The 18,914-nt window shown below is 47.6% G+C and overlaps 2 protein-coding genes across 2 annotated transcripts; one reads left to right on the forward strand and one right to left on the reverse strand.

The window, feature by feature from the left end:
- Positions 1–446: 446 nt before the first annotated feature.
- LOC127316983 (peroxidase 5) lies at positions 447–2,036 on the reverse strand. Its single transcript, XM_051347491.2, has 2 exons — positions 1,690–2,036; positions 447–1,614 (listed from the first exon to the last, which is right to left on the reverse strand). The coding sequence occupies exons 1-2, from the start codon at positions 1,945–1,947 to the stop codon at positions 727–729; spliced, it is 1,146 nt and encodes a 381-aa protein (XP_051203451.1). The 5' UTR covers positions 1,948–2,036; the 3' UTR covers positions 447–726.
- Positions 2,037–14,239: 12,203 nt separating this feature from the next.
- LOC127316982 (oil body-associated protein 1A) lies at positions 14,240–15,223 on the forward strand. The gene is made up of 2 exons (XM_051347490.2): positions 14,240–14,828; positions 14,904–15,223. The coding sequence occupies exons 1-2, from the start codon at positions 14,291–14,293 to the stop codon at positions 15,077–15,079; spliced, it is 714 nt and encodes a 237-aa protein (XP_051203450.1). The 5' UTR covers positions 14,240–14,290; the 3' UTR covers positions 15,080–15,223.
- Positions 15,224–18,914: the final 3,691 nt, after the last annotated feature.

Raw genomic sequence — 18,914 nt, forward strand, 5'->3', positions numbered from 1 at the left:
TCTTGGCAATGGCTTTGCCTAGACCCCGACGGAAAACACACACCGAATGGGCCTTTGCGAACATGCTCTTAATTTGCCAACATTGTTTGCTGAGAGGCTGCACATGTCAAAGACTTTGCCGTGTGTTTTAGTCCTTTATCGTGCTATTTGAGCATTTTGCAAACATTGAAATTGGTAGTGCCAGTTATATTATAAAAAAAATTATACATAATAGTTAATCTTTCAATAACTCAAAATTTTCAGTAATAAAACTGCATAAATGGATTTTATTTTTGAAACGGGGAACATAGCTTCTGCATCAACCAATGCACACAACCTGCTTTATTTGAAATCTTTATTGCACAATTTTAAGGTTTAAAGTTTACATCTCACGAATCACCGCAAAGTGTACATAAAAATCAACCAACAGAATAAAAATGGAAATACATATAAACCTAGCCGCCCAATTGCAGAAGCCATCTTGCTAGTTACTATTAGATGAAGGGAACAACATACATATTATTTGAAGTTGATAAATAAATAAAAAACGTCTCAAATGTATATTACATGATTGGCTTAGGCATATGAACAGCCATCATTAGACCGAGGACAAGAAAGGAACTTAACGCGACGGCCAAATGGAAGACAGTGAAAATTAAACTCCACAACCGTACCGCTTTAGTATCTACTAGGATGAAATAATGTTGGTCAGACTCCCAGTGAGGCCAGGCCTCGTGTCTGGGGCACTCAGTCTTGCTGGAAGCCGCGGATGAACCAGTTGATCATCTGGAGCATGGGGTGCTTGGGGGCCCTGGGCCATCTGATCATCGGGAACTGCTGCCCCCTGGCCTTGTTGACGAGGTGGCAGTTCCGCCTGATCTGGCCCTGGTCCGGGTTGATGAGCACGTCGAGCGCGCTCACCTTCTGCATCGCCTCGCCGAACTTCTTCTGGAAGAGGGCCATGTCCTTGGCGTACTTCTCCACGAGGGGCCTCGTCTTCGGGTCCTGGGCGAGCGTGTTGTCGGAGGTGAGCAGGCTGCGCCTCTCCAGCAGCTCCTGGTAGTAGACGTTGTCGAGCTTCTCGCTAGTGCGCTCGTCGAACGGCACCTTGCGCGACGCCTCCGGGTTGTCGTCGGGTTGGGGCCGCGGGCACATCTTCCGGAGCCTCTCCGCGAACGCCGGGTCCAGCGACGGGTCGATCTCCGAGGTCTTGGAGAAGCCGTAGATGCGGTTGGAGAACATGAAGCAGTGCGCGCCGCCGATGGAGTGCGCGCCGGACAGTGTCACTAGGTCCTCCTGGGAGAGGCCGCGGCTGTTGAAGAGCTCCGTCAGTCGCGGCACCGTGTGGCCGGGCACCGGGAAGTTGCCCGGGAGGTCGTCCATCCGGGAGTGCGTGCCGTCGCGGCGGCCGCCCCCGACCTCGTAGCTGGGGAGGCCGGCGGCCACGGCGGCGTCGCGCGCAGCGTAGGCCAGGATGTCGGCGCAGGAGACGGTGCGCGGGCACATGGCCTCGATGGTCGTCTTGGCCACGTCGATGGTTTTGAGGCCGACCAGGGTGAACCCGTTGGCCGACGACTCCTTCTCCGGGACGTCGCCCGCCGGCGTCTCGTCAAGCAGGATGGAAGCGTCGCACCCCTACACAATGACGACCATTATTGTTATAGAAAACATTCTGTGCTCCGCATTGGCATGACACGGAAAAGACCATACCGTGATGAAGCAGTCGTGGAAGAAGATGCGGATGAGGCCCGGGGCGATGTTGTGATCCATGCTGACCTCGGCCTCGACGACGTCGCGGATCACCTGCTCCGCCTCCGGGCACGAATGGTTGTAGTACCCCACCTGCAGGCCTTGGACGACAACAGCCTCGACGACGGCGATGCGCGGAGCCGCCGCCAGCACAAGGGAGAGTAAGAACAGCATCGCCATCGAGAGCCGCGACATGCCGGTTATTGGTTCAAATAGCATCGGCGGCGTGCCTCGGTAGGGCGAGCTAGAGAAGAGAGGGGTTCCACACGGAACGAGCTGTTTGCATTTGGAAGACGGGTGTGGAAGCTTAAGAGCATGTTTGTTTCAAGAGGCCGAGCAACTTAAGCCTCATATTCTTTAGCCATTTGCTTTGTGGAGACAGTTCTAACAATAGGCCCGCACGTCCACGGACGGTCAAATTAGCTTCGACATATTTCACTACAGAAAACAACAGAATGCTGTTTTGACAACGTGACGGCCATACGAAAAATAAATATGGACTAAAGAATATGAATTTTGTACTCCCAAAGATTAGGGTAGTTTAGGCATCCACAATATCTAGACCTAACACAAATGTCGTCTCACTGAGTGTAGGGCTAGGCGTTTGGTTCTGTTTCTCGGTATAAAAGTAATCTTGGTTTGCTGAAAACGAGAACCGATTGGTGTTTGGAAATAATCTAACCGAGGATTCAGTGTCGGTCCTCAATTCTTACCAGGTAAACCAATGAGAAGGAAATCTGACACTTATTCGAGGAACATAGGTGCCACCGTCAATGGAAGTCAATAAAATATCAGAAACAAACTTTTGATCGGATGGTAATGGAATAGATGCGGATGTAGGAGTAGCTTGAGAGATAGGTTGATGTGAGCTAACTAGCCGTTGCTAGCAGAGAAGGGGCCGCACATCCATGCAAGTCGTCGGGTGCAATGTCGGCAAGCTAGTATAGAGGACAAATCAAAATTCAAATGGAGGCAATCATTGTAGGCGAGAAGTATGAGGGAGAGAGACAGGGGAGGGAGAGAACAGATGCCACGACGTCAATGTCGGCCGTAGAAATCGAGCAGAAGCGGTGGACCTTCGCCACATCATGATAGGTAAGGTGCACGATTAGATTTGTTTTTTTTCCGAGAAATGTTCATGACTAGATAACACACGACCATGTGTAGTGGTGCAGCCTGAATGCTGCCCTCAGAAGGCCTATATGGACAAAAAGGTTCAATGATCAAGAAACGAAGGGTTTTTGTGCCAACTACTACTAGAGGTTTAAGGTAGGGTGACCGATCCAGTTTCTCCCACTTTTTACTTGTTTGTGCAAAAGTATTTGACCGGTTTAGGCATCTAGGATCTACACCTAACACAAATGTCAGCTCACTAAGTGTAGGGCTAGGCACTCGGTTAGACCCAACCATTTCGTTCGGTTTCTCTGTTCAAAATTAATTTTGGTTTGATGAAAATAAGAACTGATTCATAATGCAAACAATTCATGGTATGGCAAATAATATCAATTTCCATGCTGAGGAGCAAAGATGGGGAAATTATATCAAAACATCTTGGTGGAATGCTTTTGTACTGCTACAAAAATAGAATGGGGCACATTGAAGAAACAAATATGCAATTTGCTCTAGCAAGAGTGAATAAAAAGGTGGACGGTCTAGATGACATGACCACACTTTTCCTGGAAAAATATGGATTTGGTAACTACACAAAGCACATAGACCTAATAATTTTAATGAACTATTCTTAAAGACATGTTGGCCAGTAATTCAGAATAAGTTCTACATCCTGACAACAGATTCACCTACAGTAAACTTGAACTTAGAGAATATAAATGGATTGCATATCACTCTGGTGAAGGTTTAGTCCCCTAAAAGTGTAAATGATTTTAGGCCTATTTTTGACAACTTTTTGCCTAAAATTCTTAACAAAGCTATCGGCCAATGGATTGCAACAACACATTTTAAAATGTATTTAAAACTATCAGTATGGTTTTCTTAAAGCTATGCCACCAGCATACTATATGAGCGAAAAATATGCGTCATGAGAAACAATAGAAGGAGAGATTAGTCCTTGCTTCATTTAACGATTGACCACAACCTATAACAGCTCAGAGCAGAGGGACATATAGGAGACATAAGAGGGTCTTCTTGTGTAAACTCTAGTTTGCAAACAAGCTATTTTTTTGTTACTAAATTAAGAAAGATAAATGAAGCACCAATAGACACAGAAATTCGTCTTGGCTCCCGGGAGCATTTGCTCCCGGATATTTTGGGAGCAAATTTTGTTTTTTCAAAACTTTTCAAAAAACCGAAAAAAATCATGCACGTACCTGACCATGGCACGCACCACCTTGTGAAATGTCGCTGCGAAATTTCATCGTATGCGTCCTGGGGAAAAATGACAAATTTCCAGATCTGAGATTCAAATTTTTGGATCTTATTTCATGTCAAAATTTTGTCATTTTTGTCCAGGGCGCATACGATGACATTTTTCAACGAAATTTTACACGTTGGTGCGTGCCATGGTCAGGTACGTGCATGTTTTTTTCGGAATTTTTTGATAAGTTTTCGATTTGTTTTGATTTTTCGAAAAAAATCGGGAGCAAATGCTCCCGGGAGCCAAATCGTCGCTCCCCAATATACATAATGTCCTTAACTCATTTGAAGCCACAATTTGTTAAGATCGATGTGCTACATTGCTTGTATTATTTTGCATCATGCTCAATTGCGTTAAATGTCTTGGCGAAATCTAACTTCAGGATGGTAACGGGTTTCTGGGAGGAGGCCTGCACATATCCAGATAAACAAAAGACGGGGCAAAATAACGCCGAATGGATTAGGCGACACTAACCTGGCCATGGAAAGCCTGGCCCGTCTCGGCCCGAAACCCCCGGGCCAATCCCGACCCAACCATGCCTCCGGGCCGGCTTGGGCCCGATTTTCTGGCCCAACGGTCGGGCTGAGCCAGGCACGAACCTTGATATTCCATGATTTAGAAAAGAAGCCTGCCCTAAGGCCCGATAGGTTTTCTATCTGATGGGCCGGGCTTGGGCCTAATTTTTTGGCCCGATGGTTGGATCGGGCCTAGATTTTCCGCGTCGGGTTTTGATTGGCCCAGCCCGAGAAATGCCTAGGTATAGGCGACACGTATCATATGTCCATGCCTTGTTGCGGCTCGTCGAGCTCTCACTCCAATAGAGTTGGGGGAAATGAATTTGGCGAGGAGAAAAAAACATGTGAGGATGGATCATATGTTCCATTTGAAAAAGGAGACTGACGGGTGTGAGATATTAACCGGTGTTTGATCCTATCCGTTGATCTAATTGAGCGGCCCAAATCGTTGTGGTATATGTGGCACACAAAGGCACTGGGCAGAGTTATGTTTTCCATCCCACAACTAGGCAACGTAATAGCATCTCCACTCAAAACCCCCATACAAGATCCGGTGTTTTCTCGTTTTTTTTTCCGATAAAGGAGCTTAGCCCTAGCCTCTGCATCAAGATCCGGTGTTTTCTGGTACGGGAGATGTCGGTGATTTTTTGATTATAGGAAAGAGTATATGGACCAAGTTCCCCCATTTTGATTTTTTTACCCTTTAGGAGGATAGAGAGATGATGTTGTAGTTTCGTAGGATGTGTGTTGTCTGTTTTTCTTGGTTGTGGTGCTAGCTTTTTTTTTTTTTGAGAGAAAGTTGTGGTGCTAGCCAGCACCCTGGTTACCGTCCTACGATCCGGGCTGGCCTGTAGGCACCGGATAAAAAAAAATTACGTCAAGGTAAAAATTATTTATGGGGAATTTGGTTAGAGCTATTTTCTCTTCGTTTTTATTCTAGCTATTTTTAACTCTTGGGGTACGAGTGGAGATGCTCTAACTTGGCGAAATTTTGCCAAAAGAGACCACCTGCCCCAATTCATTGACAAAAAGGACCACCTCTGAGACAAATTGACAAAAAAGACCCCCTCTGGGGTGGCGGCAGCGCCCCCAGCCGACACGTGGCGCTTGCCGCCAGAGGGAGGGGCGGCAGGGACCCGCCGCCGCACCAGGTGGCGGCACGTTAGCGGGCGTTGTCGCCGTTCGTGGCGCCGTCAGCCGGCGGCCGCCCCTGTGGGCCATGCCGCCGGACGCGTGAGCGGCTTTTCCACGTCGAGCATGCCGCCGCACAGTGTGGAGGCAGGCCCCGCCATGCTGCACGCGCGGTCGTCGGCGCGAGGAGAAATTTGCATCCGGCCGACCAGCTCCGACGTGACACTGACTAAAGCTGACTAAAGCTGGTGACACGGGAATCTGCCCGCCCGTTTCATGCAATGATCGACCACGCGCGGCGGGAATCTGCCGACATGCACGCACTTTGCTGTAAAAAAGCTGCTAATCAGAGTGCTTTGAACTGTTGTAAATTGCTGCTTTGCTGCTTTCGGTCTGATTGCTGCGAAACTGCCGACGGTGTGATTCATTCCGTCGTGCTGAGCCGATTCTATATAAAGACGTTACTCGCTCTCGCTCTCGCTCTCGCTCTCGCTGTGAACACACTCAGTCTCTGCTCACTTAGTTAATGTCTGTTGCTGTGCGTCGTTAATGTCTCTTACTCAGTTAGTTTATGTCTGTTGATTGAGTGGAGCCTGGTTGATTCCGTCTTTGCTCAAGGTAAGGATTACAAGAAGCTAGCATGTTGTATTTATTTACGTAGTTAGAATCTTATTATTTGTGTAGTGTAATTAGTTTAAGTGGTGCATGTTCCGTAGTTGCGTGCATAGGTAGGATGAAAATATTAGTACGGCATATTATTGAGTACTCCCTCCATCTCACAGCATAGGGCGTATATATTTTTGCACTCGGATTAAGGAGAAATTTGGTTCGGTAGCTGTGGACGAATTTATCCCTAAATTAACTCTCTGCAGTAATAATTAGCGTGTGCTTCCCGGAATTAACTTCCCTAGTCTGCCCGTGGTATGCGGTCTCGTTATCTCTTCACATTAATTTCGGGTGAGCTGTTAAAGTTTGCATGCACTGCATGACCAATCGATGCTGCATGCACACGGTTTATATTTTTAGCATGCGTGTTAATATATTAGTAGTTAATGCTGCATGCAGGGCAACATGTAATTAATCCGTAGATAGCTAATTAAATGTGTTGTATAGAATTTATATTTTTTGTACGCGATATGTAGAGTATAGAGACTACGATTTTATGTGTTACGTACAAGCTAGCATGGTGAACATTACTAGCAAATAATGGTCCATTCAAAACCCATGTTAAAATAGACATATAATATTACGGTGCTGAAATATTAATGTTCCAACTAAATATGTTAAACTTGTATTTTAAGATATAATTAGAAGTGGAGCGCACGGGCTGAAGTAGAGGTAGTAAAATCCGTCTGTACTTATTTTAATTTTAGTTTGTAGTATTAAAATTTGTCGCTTATTAAAAAATAGTCTCGTGTTATGTTTGGTGTTAAATTTATTATGGAATGAGTGAGCGGTAGGCTTGTAATACAATTATTATGGAATGTTGTTATAAATATTAAAGATGCTGTTGTGTTATGATTATTTAAAAATGTTAATCACATGTTAAATATTATTGTGTTGTAATCTAATATAATTTTAAAAATATGGTTGTGCGGTAGGTACGATGGAAACTGTGTTAGTATTTTATGGAGACGTCGTACGCGATGAATTTTCTGGTGTCGATATGTCGCGCTGCGACTCGATGAAAGTTGTAGTGACATATATGGTCAATAGAGAATTTTTGGATGTTAGAAGATGCATCCGAGCACAGTTTGGGCGCGCCATGCGTGGGAAGAAGATGACCGTTGAGGCTCTCATCGTCGTAGGAGGGAATGATGGGACACCTGCACGTTGGGGTTTGCGGGAGGTAAAGAGTGATAGAAATTGGGGTACGTACATGAGGTTTGCAAGCACACCTGGTGCTGCTATGTACGGAGAGCCCATGGTGTATGTTCAGTTTATATCAGGTGATGATGGTGCCGGAAGCAGTACCGGCGCTGGTGAAGAGGAGATGGCCATCATCACAGGACCGAGCACCGTTCAATCGGACCATTTGGCCCTGACTGCAGCAGGCATGATAGGCCAATCAGAGCAAGCGGCACTGACAGCAGGCCATAGCACCGGCCCATCGGAGCAGATGGTCGCCCAGTTTGCTGCCGAGCCAGGATACTGGTCCGCGTTCATTGATATTAGCGAGCGTGTGGAGGGACTGCCGGAGGCATTGGACGATGACGCTCGTTCTTCTTCGTCTGAATCCTCGTCGGACGAAGAAGGTGCCGGTCCTTCCCGGAGGGCGGTTGCGGCACCAATGGACCCTGAGTTCTTAAAAACAATGACCATCAGCAATGAATTCCACTCTGTTCCAGGCCTAGGGGAAGACAGTCTGCAGGTTGGGCAAACATTCCCAGACAAGGACTCGGCTGACCAAGCAATCAAGAGGTATGCGTTGGCCATATCTCGGCAACACAGAGTGAAGCAGTCTGATCGAAGGCAGCTGAAAGTCATATGCGTCAAATTGAATGAGGAGGGTTGCAGGGGGAGAGTTATCGCTCGGGTGAGCCCTGGGGTATGTCAGCCATGGCATATCTCAAAAATAGAACCCCATAGCTGCGAGCAATTGGGGTCTCTCGACAAGCACCGCAACGTCACTGCAAAATATGTATCACATATCATGCAAGTGGCGGTGGAAGAAGATATAACCCTTGGTACAAAGAAGCTGCAAAAAACCGCGGAAGATCTGATTGGCTTCCCGGTCAGCTTTAGTAAGGCAAGGCGGGCGAAGGAGGAGATTTTCCAGAGATTGTATGGCACCTATGAGGAGGCATATGATCTTGCCCCGAGACTACTCCATCAGATAGCAGCAACTAACCAGGGGACTCAAGTGGTCAGGAGAGTTCGTCAACACCCTCCTGAGGAAAACCAAGAAATCCTTGATCGTTTATTCTGGGCATTCCCCCAGACTATACGTGCATTCCATCACTGCCGCCCTGTGCTGTCAATAGATGGTACCTTTCTCACAGGAAAGTACAAGGGCACACTCTTGGTGGCGATCGCAGCTGACGCAAATAATCAGCTCTTGCCTATTGCCTATGCACTTGTCGAGAGTGAAAACAAAGATAGCTGGTTATGGTTCCTCAGCTGCTTGAAGATGGGAGTCGTGATAGATCGGTCTGATGTTTGCATCATATCAGATCGCAACACAGGCCTTTTGAGCGCTCTCGAAATAATCAAGAATTCATCAGACCCTCTCTGGGGGTGGCCCGACCTGGAGACAAGGTGGTGCATGAGGCACCTGGCTGCCAATTTTTACTCAAAGTTCAAGAACAAGGACGGGTTCAAGCTATTTAAGAGGATGTGCATGCAGAAGACTGAGGCGAAGATGAATGCTATTTGGGCTGGAATCAACAAAGAAATCGAGAGTGCTGCCTTGCCGCCGAGAGAAGACCGGAGGGGCCGGAGGACTGAAATAAATTTGAGTACATGGATTAATCAGAACTGCCCTGATTTAAGTAAGTGGGCGCAAGCTCACGACTCAGGGGCTCGGTACGGCATAATGACCAGCAACATGTCAGAGGTTTACAATGGCGTGCTGAAAGGTGTGCGAGCCCTCCCTATCACAGCCTTGATTACTGAAACTTGGAACCGGACTCTGTCATACTTTGCAGACAGAGTGCAGGTCGCAAACACACGGTATGTGATGAACAAGCAATGGTCTGAAAAGATGCAACGACATTTGGATGAGAAAGCTGAAAAATTCAAAAGTCATGGGTTTCGTCAAATTGATGCACTTAATAATAAGTGGGAAATCCACGTACGAGCCAAGTATGTGAAAGGCCACCATAGAGGATCGAGAAAGCAAGCTGTTCAACTCGGCCCCAACACGTGTGAATGCAGTTGCAACAAGCCCAAGCTTTTAGGATACCCATGTAGTCATGTCCTTAGGGCGGCTGCAGCACAGAACATCAGCGTGGAGAACTACATATCTCCCTACTTCAACATCCAGAACCTACTCGGAACTTGGAACGGTGAGTTCTGGACCTGGGGACTCAACGGACACTATAGGTATGAGTTTCCAGAAAGAACTACCAAATGGGTTCCGGACCCGACATTGAAGAGAACCGCGAGGGGACGACGCCAATCTCGTCGTCATAGGAATGACATGGATCATAGCCAGGCAGGAGAACCTCGTCGTTGTCGCCTTTGCCGATGCCCCGGTCATGCGCGAAGGGAATGCCCTTACCGCACGAACAATAACCCTACATGATGTAATTTTTTGTTTTCAAATATTTGTATGTTTGGTGTGCTGTAATAAAGAGACATGTATTAATGTATTATTATATGATTATCGTTTCGCTGAATGCATACATATTTTAATTAAACTTTTATGAATGTCTGATTAATGTATTAATGTATGATTATACCATCGATGGATGCAGGTTATGATGTCGGATTTGCCAGACCTATTGCGAAGATCCTGCGATGCCGGACACCGTTGCCACCTGTGGTTGAACCCGAATGCGCACTCAAACCCACCTCCGGTCTTCAGGGTACGGACCATTAAGAACAGGTTTCTTGTTAACAGTGTTTTTGAGGAACATCTCAGGGCCCATGGACTTCTACCATTTTCTAAGCTGACATCGAGCAAGGAGAAGTTCACGTTAGACCCATCTCTTCTATCGGCCCTTGTTGATCGTTGGAGACCTGAAACCCACACCTTCCACTTAAGTTGTGGGGAGCTGACTCCTACGCTAAAAGATGTTTCCATGATCACAGCCCTGCCAATCAAGGGTACTCCTTTGGTCCCTGCCACTTATTCTAGTATTTGGCCGACTGAGGTACAGGACCGTCTTGGCGTGGCAATGCCTGCTACGAGCCGCGGAGGGTCACGTCCAAGGGGGGTCCCTCTAAGCTGGTTGGTCAATAATTTTCAAGAGTTACCAGCTGAAGCAGATGCTGCGATCATGAGCCGACATCTTTTTGCGTATTTATTGTACCTATTTGGTATAATGTTTCCTTCGTCCCATGGTGATATTGTTCTCCCGGGTCTTATTAAGATAGCCGAGAACATAGTAGATTCGCCTACACAGAAGGCGAATACTCGCAAAGATTCAACACTCAGGTATGCTAATATTTAATAATTACCTACCAACACGTGATTATTTACATGCCTACTAATAACATGTCGTTTACGTTCGCATGAATCTGTTGACCCTACGTGGTCCAACATGGGAGCTGGTTTAGGCCACAATATGCCTCCACTGCGTGGTCGTGACCACATGCAATCGCAATACCCAACACAGGTTAATTCATGTTAATTACATACATGATTATTGCGTGCATGTTTCTGACGGAGCCATTCAATACGCAGGAATCTTTAATCCCGACATGGCCCGATATGACGCAGCAACCACAATACTACGGCAGCACTTCCCAACAACCTCGCAATGATGTTACCGGGATAGTTGAAGAATTCTTTGGAGGTGCTATTTTCGGCACAGATGCCAGTTTGATTCCCCCAAATCTGGAATCTCCATACATATTTCAGACTCCATCGCCAGCAGATGAGACACGTACAGAGGATGAGGAAAATCAGTATGGCCGAGGTTTGCGTCCACCTCATCCCCCTCGTCCCCGGTTGTCGCCTTCCGGTCCAAGGCCACGGCAGCAACGTCATCGTCGTCGACAAGAATGATACAAATGGACCTTACTTCTATGTATCATATATTTATCTATGTATGAGACATTTTTCTATGTATCTCGGAGACATATTAATATTAGTTCCAATAAGTTTGATTTCTAAATTAACTCCAATAATTACTATTATTTCTATCTATGTATGACCTATGTATGAGACATATTTCTATAATTTCGAATAATTATTCAACCAGTTTTTCAAAATAAGATACATGAACATGCAAAAAATTCAATGATTTCGCATAATAATTCAACAGGTACTTCAAAATAAGATACATCAACATGCAAAAAATTCAACATAAAATTAAGTTACTACCAAAATAAAGATACATCGGCAATGCCAACACCACAACTTAAAATAAACGCTACGAGTAACATTATAAGCTTCACTTTTTTCCCTTCTTCTTGCTCTTCGATGATGAACTAGCCTTTCCCTTCTTACTCGGTGGCATAAAATCATCGTCCGAGTCAACGCAAGCGGATGCAGCGCTTTTTCCCTTGAAATATTCATTGCTCTTAGCCAGACTCCTCGGCGTGAAGACTTCTTCGTCATCCTCCGTCGAGGAAGCCCATGTATATGGATACCTTAGAAATTCTTCTTGTTCCTTCTCATCCTTCGGTTTCTTCTTCTCAAACCTTGCTTGCAACCTAAGAAGCTCTTGTCGTAATTCCACCGGAGTTCGGCCAGGCATACCTGCGTGCTTAGAAAAAAGCTTGCCTACCTCAACGAGAAGATTCACATTCGTGACCAGATCTTCGACATTTTCTATGTTATTGGCACTCATAACTGAAGTAGCAGAGGAGATAAGAGGAGCAGCCATACGTGCAGTAAAACTACGATCTCCACGAGGAGCCATCTTCTGGCGACTAAGATTGTGTACAACAAATGAATGCCCGGGGAGGGATTTTATAGCACGCGGCTCAGAGAAAAGGCGGGAAATCTTGGCGGGAATTTATGGCGCGAAATTTTGGCGGGAAAAAATAAGGCGGGAACTTTAGGCGGGAAAATTTACACGCGAACTTTTTCCGGGAAATCAACATTTATTATTAATACATCTGCCGAAATAAAGTTGGAAATATAACTTAAATTAAAATACGGCTAATCACTACAACGAAATTTAAGATACAACGCGAAAGTAAAACAAAATTTAAAATACGTAGTTACTATAACAGATCACTCTGCCCTGCGTCCAGCGTGGCCATTTTCCAGTCTTGTCGCCGCGTTCTTCTGCTGCCTGCGCCTCAGCAGCCCTTTCTCTTAATCTCTTTCTTTCCGCTTCACGGGCCTCCCTGCGCACCTCTTCCTCTGCATACCTACGTGCAGCCTCATCATCCATCCGCTTCTGATTTACCTCGCGATTTCGAGCTTGCTCTGCCCTTAATTTTTGTATCTGTCTCTCTCTTTCTGCTTTATCATTAGCAATAGCCTTTTCGAAACGCTCCTCCTCATGGAACCTTGCCCATGCACGCCGCTGTTTCTCCTCCACCTCGCGGCGTGCCCACTCCGGCTGCTCCTGGTCTATCCAGTGAAACCACATGCAAAGGGGCGGGGGAGACTACAACACAAATAATACGGTTAATAAACAAAAATTAATGACATACAATTAATTTTTTTAATCATGCTGTTAGAACATACCGCAGGCCTCGAGGACGATGAACTTGTTTGCCTGGGTGGATCACGATCATAGCTCGCACACATGAAATATTTCATGCCGAACTTATCAGAAAAATCAACCACCTCCTTCACCTTCGCAAGGCGGCCGCACCAACACCTCTCTGCTCTCACCCCCGGTGGCAAGCTTGCATTCTTCCCCTTCATCGGCCTAAAATCCTGGTCCGAACAAGGCACACTCATACTCACTCCAATATTTTGCGCACGAAACAGAGACGCGGAGAAGGCAAACTTGATCCTGCTGTTTCGATTTTTATGCGGGGAAGCCGACTTATATAGCCTTCAATTAGTGTGAGCAGTACCAAAAAATTAGCGCACAGTTATTGGTATCGGTTGTCGGTGCTCTAATTGCTGTATCTGCACAGAATTCCTACATATATAGGGCGCTTTCGGTGGTTAATTTCCTGTATCGAGCGGGAAAATCCGACACTTAAATCATGGCTTGAAATCAGTGCAGCCAGCTTTAGTCAGTGTCACCAGCTGATGTCGGAGCTGGTCGGCCGGGGATATTCCCTCGAGGACTTGCCTCCACACGGTGCGGCGGCAGGCTCCACCTGGGGATGCCGCCCCATGCACCGGCGGCATGGCCCCAGGGGCGGCCGGCGGCTGACGGCGCGACGGACGGCGACAACGCCCGCTAACGTGCCGCCACCTGGTGCGGCGGCGGGTCCCTGCCGCCCCTCCCTCCGGCGGCAAGCGCCATGTGTCGGCTGGGGACGCTGCCGCCACCCTAGAGGGGGTCTTTTTTGTCAATTTGTCTCAGAGGTGGTCCTTTTTGTCAATGAATTAGGGCAGGTGGTCCCTTTTGACAAAATTTCCTAACTTGGCAGGTTGCCCCGCTACGACAAATGGTGTATGCGTAAGGCCTGACAAGCTGACACGTACGGTGGCTACGTGGCGGTGCACCTGACACATTGAGCTAGCTGCATGTCGAGAACGGCCTCGATGAAGCCTGCTGGATTGATCTCATCACCGCTCCCGCAGCCACCACCTCTGGACACGTACGCCCGCACCAGGTGGACCGGCAAGGACACGTGTACCACCCCAAACTCTCAAAGGATGCACGCGTGTTCGCGCGACCGCTTGAGCTAGCCCACCACGCCTTCAAAAACACAAGTGAAGCCGCACCTCTCCACTCCAAGTCGAAGCCAAGTTTCCCAACACAGAATCCGCTCACCACACAGCTCAAAAACAATGGCGGCCTCGTGCCACGACGTGGACCCGGTGCCGGGGAAGCCGACGGAGACGGGGACCTCCCTCCTCGAGACGGCGACGGGCGCCATCCAGGGGTTCGCCCCGGTGAACCAGATCCACCAGCACCTGTGCGCGTTCCACTTCTACGGGGACGACATGACGCGGCAGGTGGAGGCGCACCACTTCTGCGCGCACCTCAACGAGGACGTGCGGCAGTGCCTCATCTTCGACGGGCCCGACGCCGGCGCGCGGCTCATCGGCCTGGAGTACATCGTGACGGAGGAGCTCTTCCTCACCCTCCCCGACGACGAGAAGCCGCTGTGGCACACGCACGAGTTCGAGGTCAAGGGCGGCGTGCTCTTCATGCCGGGCGTCCCCGGCGTCGTCGAGCGCCGGGACCTCGAGACGGTCGCCAAGACCTACGGCAAGACCGTCCACTTCTGGCAGGTCGACCGCGGCGACGCGCTCCCGCTCGGCCTCCCGCAGATCATGATGGCGCTCACGCGGGAGGGACAGCTCCGGCAAAACCTCGCCGAGTGTAAGCTACCGCACTTGCTTGCTCACCTGTGTTCTATCGGCGTAGTTCTTATGCTGCAAGTATGTGCTTGCGCAGGTGTGGAGAAGAAGTTCGGCGTGTCGTTCCAGAAAGAGAGGGAGAACCGGGCGTACATGACCGGCCCGGCGCACGGCATCCACCCGCTGGCCAACGCTGCTGGGAAGGGCTTGAAGACGAGTATCCGCGAGGTTGATCTCCCGGACCCGACGACTAGAGCCAGGGTCTTCACCTGAACTCCCCTTTGCGTCCCCTCGACGGTGTGGGATATGTCGCCGGAGATAGGCTAAGCTAATAATGTACTAGCTCCCGTACCTTAGTTTCCAGAGAACAGATCGAGCGTGAAAGTTGGAATAACATCGAACACTTCTTTTCCTGTATTTTGTTCATGCCTATGGGAGAGCAAATGTGGACCACATCGACCTTTTACAAACCCGACAATTACAAACCCGGCAACAGGTTCTCTTTATTTTGGACTGAACCCCTCCCCCAAAGAAGGATGTCGGTAATTGTTTAAATTTAGAATTTTATCTTACACTTTATAAGTATCTAAATACACCCGAACAAGGAGAAATTTGCCGACGTGGGCAGAGCTGGTAACATTTTCGTAAGGATTTAAAGATGGGATCAGCCGAGAACTAAGTCTTACACACTGTATATAACTTCAAAGTTACTTGTAACTGTAACAGGTTACTTGTAACTGTAAGTGGTATAATTTTTTCAGTTGCATGGTGATTCGTGTAATTGACTTGGATTTGTAGCTATAATTTTTTCAGCCCCATTGTTGTGTTTATGACTTGCAAGTGTACTTGTAGCTATAAATTTTTTCAGCTGCAAGCGAAGATGCAACTAAACCGTTAGATTTCCTTTCTCAGTTGCATAACTGAAATTTGATGATATCGTAGGACTGAAAATAAAGTTAATTGTTCACACCCTTTACACATTACCATATGTTTTTATTGGAGCATTTAAGCATGTGCTCCCTAGATGTCCGTCATGGGAGCGTTGACGTTCAAAAACGAAACTTGTTCCGACCGCTGTTCCCAAATTTTTTTTTTTTTTTGCATATAGGATAAGATCAATTCATACAGAGTACATGACACGCACACACACCACTAGAAACTACTACCACAGCTGTCATAACACTTTTGCACAAACAACCCCAGAAAAATACGAAAATACAAAGAAACCCATCTGGGGCCAATCTTCCACCGTGCTTGGTCTCCAACCACCATCTCTCTTCCGCCGTGATCCTCCACTCCATACTCCATTGCAGCAAAGAAAAGGAAAAAAAGACGTCACGCGTCTCAACTGCATACGCCATCGCCATTAGAGGCTTTGAGAGCTGCAAAAATGCTTGTCCTGATGGACAGGAACTAAGATACGGTTCCAGAACATCGGCCGGGACTCCGTCCCTGGCACCGCAGACCCACTCTTCACCATCACCACAAGGAGCCACAAGGAGCCAGAGATGAAAAGGGGCAAGACATTAGAGGACAAGGAAGAGCACAGCACCCTCCATAGAACAGCTGAAACTCCACCAAAATCTGAATCGAAATACTCAACTGCTCCACCTCCCTTCTCCTCCCACCATGGTAGCAAAAGGAAGAAACAAGAAACAGCGAGGTCCGCTCCAGATCCAACCAAAAGGCGAGCTTATTTGAGGAGATCCGGCCAAATCCGCCATCCACACTCCGCCATGGAGCCAAGCACGGCGAGAAAAGATCCGGCCGCCGGCCACCGCCCGCGAGCTCCGGCGAAAATCTCCAGAACGGCATACAGCCGAACAAATCTACACCTACAGCTATACACCCACATACCTTCCTTCCCCTTCCACACCGGCCGGCGCCGCCGGTGGAGGAGAGGGGAAGGGAGGCAGGCGAATTTAACGGCACCGGCCGACCTACCAAGGAAAAGGGGAGAACTCAGGAAAAGAGAGAGAGAGGAGCGAAGCAGGACACTGTTTATTCTGTTTTGAATTTTGATTTCACGCTGACGTGTGGACACTGTTTATTCAGCGTCTCTAAGCCAAATCCAATCTAGAGAGAGGCTACCATTTGTCGTGAACAAACCCAATCCAAAGGGAGTCTAGCCCCAACACAATCCAAAGGGAGTCTAGGGAGGCGCCGAATGGAACTCAAAAAATAGGCAGGTCATGTCATTGTCAATATTTTCTCTAAAAGCCACTTATTTTTTCTCCATTTTTCCTCCACATCACCTCGTTCCCCTCCCGCCGCGCCGCTCACTCTCTTCATTTTTTCCAACCAAACGATGGCCTGCAGCGCCACCATACCGCTGGAAGGTACATGCCTCCCCGTACGGCCAGTGGATGCGCCCCCAGAGAAGAAGGGGAAGGCCGAGAAGAAGCGGTCGGAGGGATGACCAACATCGATTGGGTCTTCAACCTCTAGCGCCGACTGGCGAGGGTTCACCAATAAGGTATATGATGTATCCAGGTTCACGTTCCCATGGTGAAGGATCGCTACATTCTGCTAGAAATAGGATCGCTATATTCTGCTAGCAATCCAACATATGATAGATGTGTCTACAGGATGCTACCGTAGGCAGATTGTATCTAGTCTATTTCTAATCTACGGGTACGAGAATATCATCTAAGGGGTGCCCCTGCCTGGCATATATGCAACCAAGTTAGGGTTTACAAGAGTAGTCTATTACATATTGGAGTTGTGTTCATGTAGATCTCTTCCTTCTATAAGCCTTCCTTAGTTTATGCGCTAGGTTCTTGGGCTTTCTTCATATTGGATCGAGCCAGGTATGATAATAATGAGTTGTGGTGACCCTGCATACCACTGCATGTTGTTGTATGCCAGTCGTTGATATAACATTCGCGAAGTACCTATTACATCCCTCAGAGTAGTACAACAGAACGTAGCTGGTCCATAGAGGTCCCTCAGAGTATTACAAACCAAATATATACATCATCTTGGATTTCCTCCTAGGTCCAGAGAGGAATACTCCTGGGTTCGAGGTGAACCCGACTTAGCTTACAATATAGGAGTCTAAGCAGGTTATACATTTATTTCCTTCCGAGCAGCTAAATACTAAGGAGTTCGTACTGCTCGGTTACCACTAACACTAAGGTAATTCAGGCTTGGTTTCCTTCGGGTGTCTCCTCATTTCCTTAGACAATGAGATAGTCTACGCCTTCTATATTCCACCTGAGAGGTCAGGCTCCTCATAGTAGATCTCCTCGGCTCCGCCTTGTCCATCAGCTGTCTCCTCGAGGTGGTTCAGACATTCTAAGCAAGGGATTGTGAGAGGTATGAGTACGAGCGTACTCAAAAAGTTCATATTAGGAAAGAGATATTTAATGCACTAGCTACGATATTAGACCAGAAAGTCTAATACCAATGCATGTTTTTATAATCATTTCTTTAAAAGGTTGCTTTTATTCAGAAGAGCTATGTCCGTCAGCCTTCACCGGTTTACTAGAACTTCATGGAGTTCCTTTCTGGCAGTGTTCGCAGTTCCAAATCCCGGAACAGGGAGTGATAGGTCACGATTCATTACACTCTTCAGAGGTGTGTTGCTTTACCCATAAGAGATCTTACCTTGGTGCCAACCAGGCAGCTTTCCCGTCCACACTTCCGTGGTGTGAGGCCCGGTATAAGGTCTTAGCCAAAATGCATTCTCCCGCGACCTTGAACACCCACCCTTTGTTGCAATTCCGACCTTGGGTCCTCGCCGGTTAGAGTATCCATTGGATACCATCCGACCTCGACTCATACTAGGTTCGACGACCTGATACCTTCACCGGTCGTTGCAACCCATCATAGACCGCATTACCGTGGGGACTTCAACGGGACCCCCACCCTACCGCTTGTCCTTAACTAGATCAAGTGTCTACGGTAAGCGCATCCGTTGATGAACGAGAGGAGAGAACACACTTGACTACTCCGTCCCACTCCAGATCTTATGGTTAACACGGGTATTACGGCACAAGAATCACTGGACGACATTTGTTGTTTAATCCTAGATGGATACAAACCCTTGCAATGAAACCTCCACCATACTCATACCATGGTTCCATTGCCCACCACATAGTCATAT

This window comes from Lolium perenne, chromosome 7, assembly GCF_019359855.2.
Source record: "Lolium perenne isolate Kyuss_39 chromosome 7, Kyuss_2.0, whole genome shotgun sequence".
Taxonomy (NCBI): Eukaryota; Viridiplantae; Streptophyta; class Magnoliopsida; order Poales; family Poaceae; genus Lolium; species Lolium perenne.

Coding starts and splice junctions, on each gene's coding strand:
- LOC127316983 (XM_051347491.2), bottom strand. CDS start 1,947: ATGCTATTTGAACCAATAACCGGCATGTCGCGGCTCTCGATGGCGATG. Junction 1,615..1,689: donor TCCACGACTGCTTCATCACG/GTATGGTCTTTT, acceptor GTCATTGTGTAG/GGGTGCGACGCTTCCATCCT.
- LOC127316982 (XM_051347490.2), top strand. CDS start 14,291: ATGGCGGCCTCGTGCCACGACGTGGACCCGGTGCCGGGGAAGCCGACG. Junction 14,829..14,903: donor CCGGCAAAACCTCGCCGAGT/GTAAGCTACCGC, acceptor GTGCTTGCGCAG/GTGTGGAGAAGAAGTTCGGC.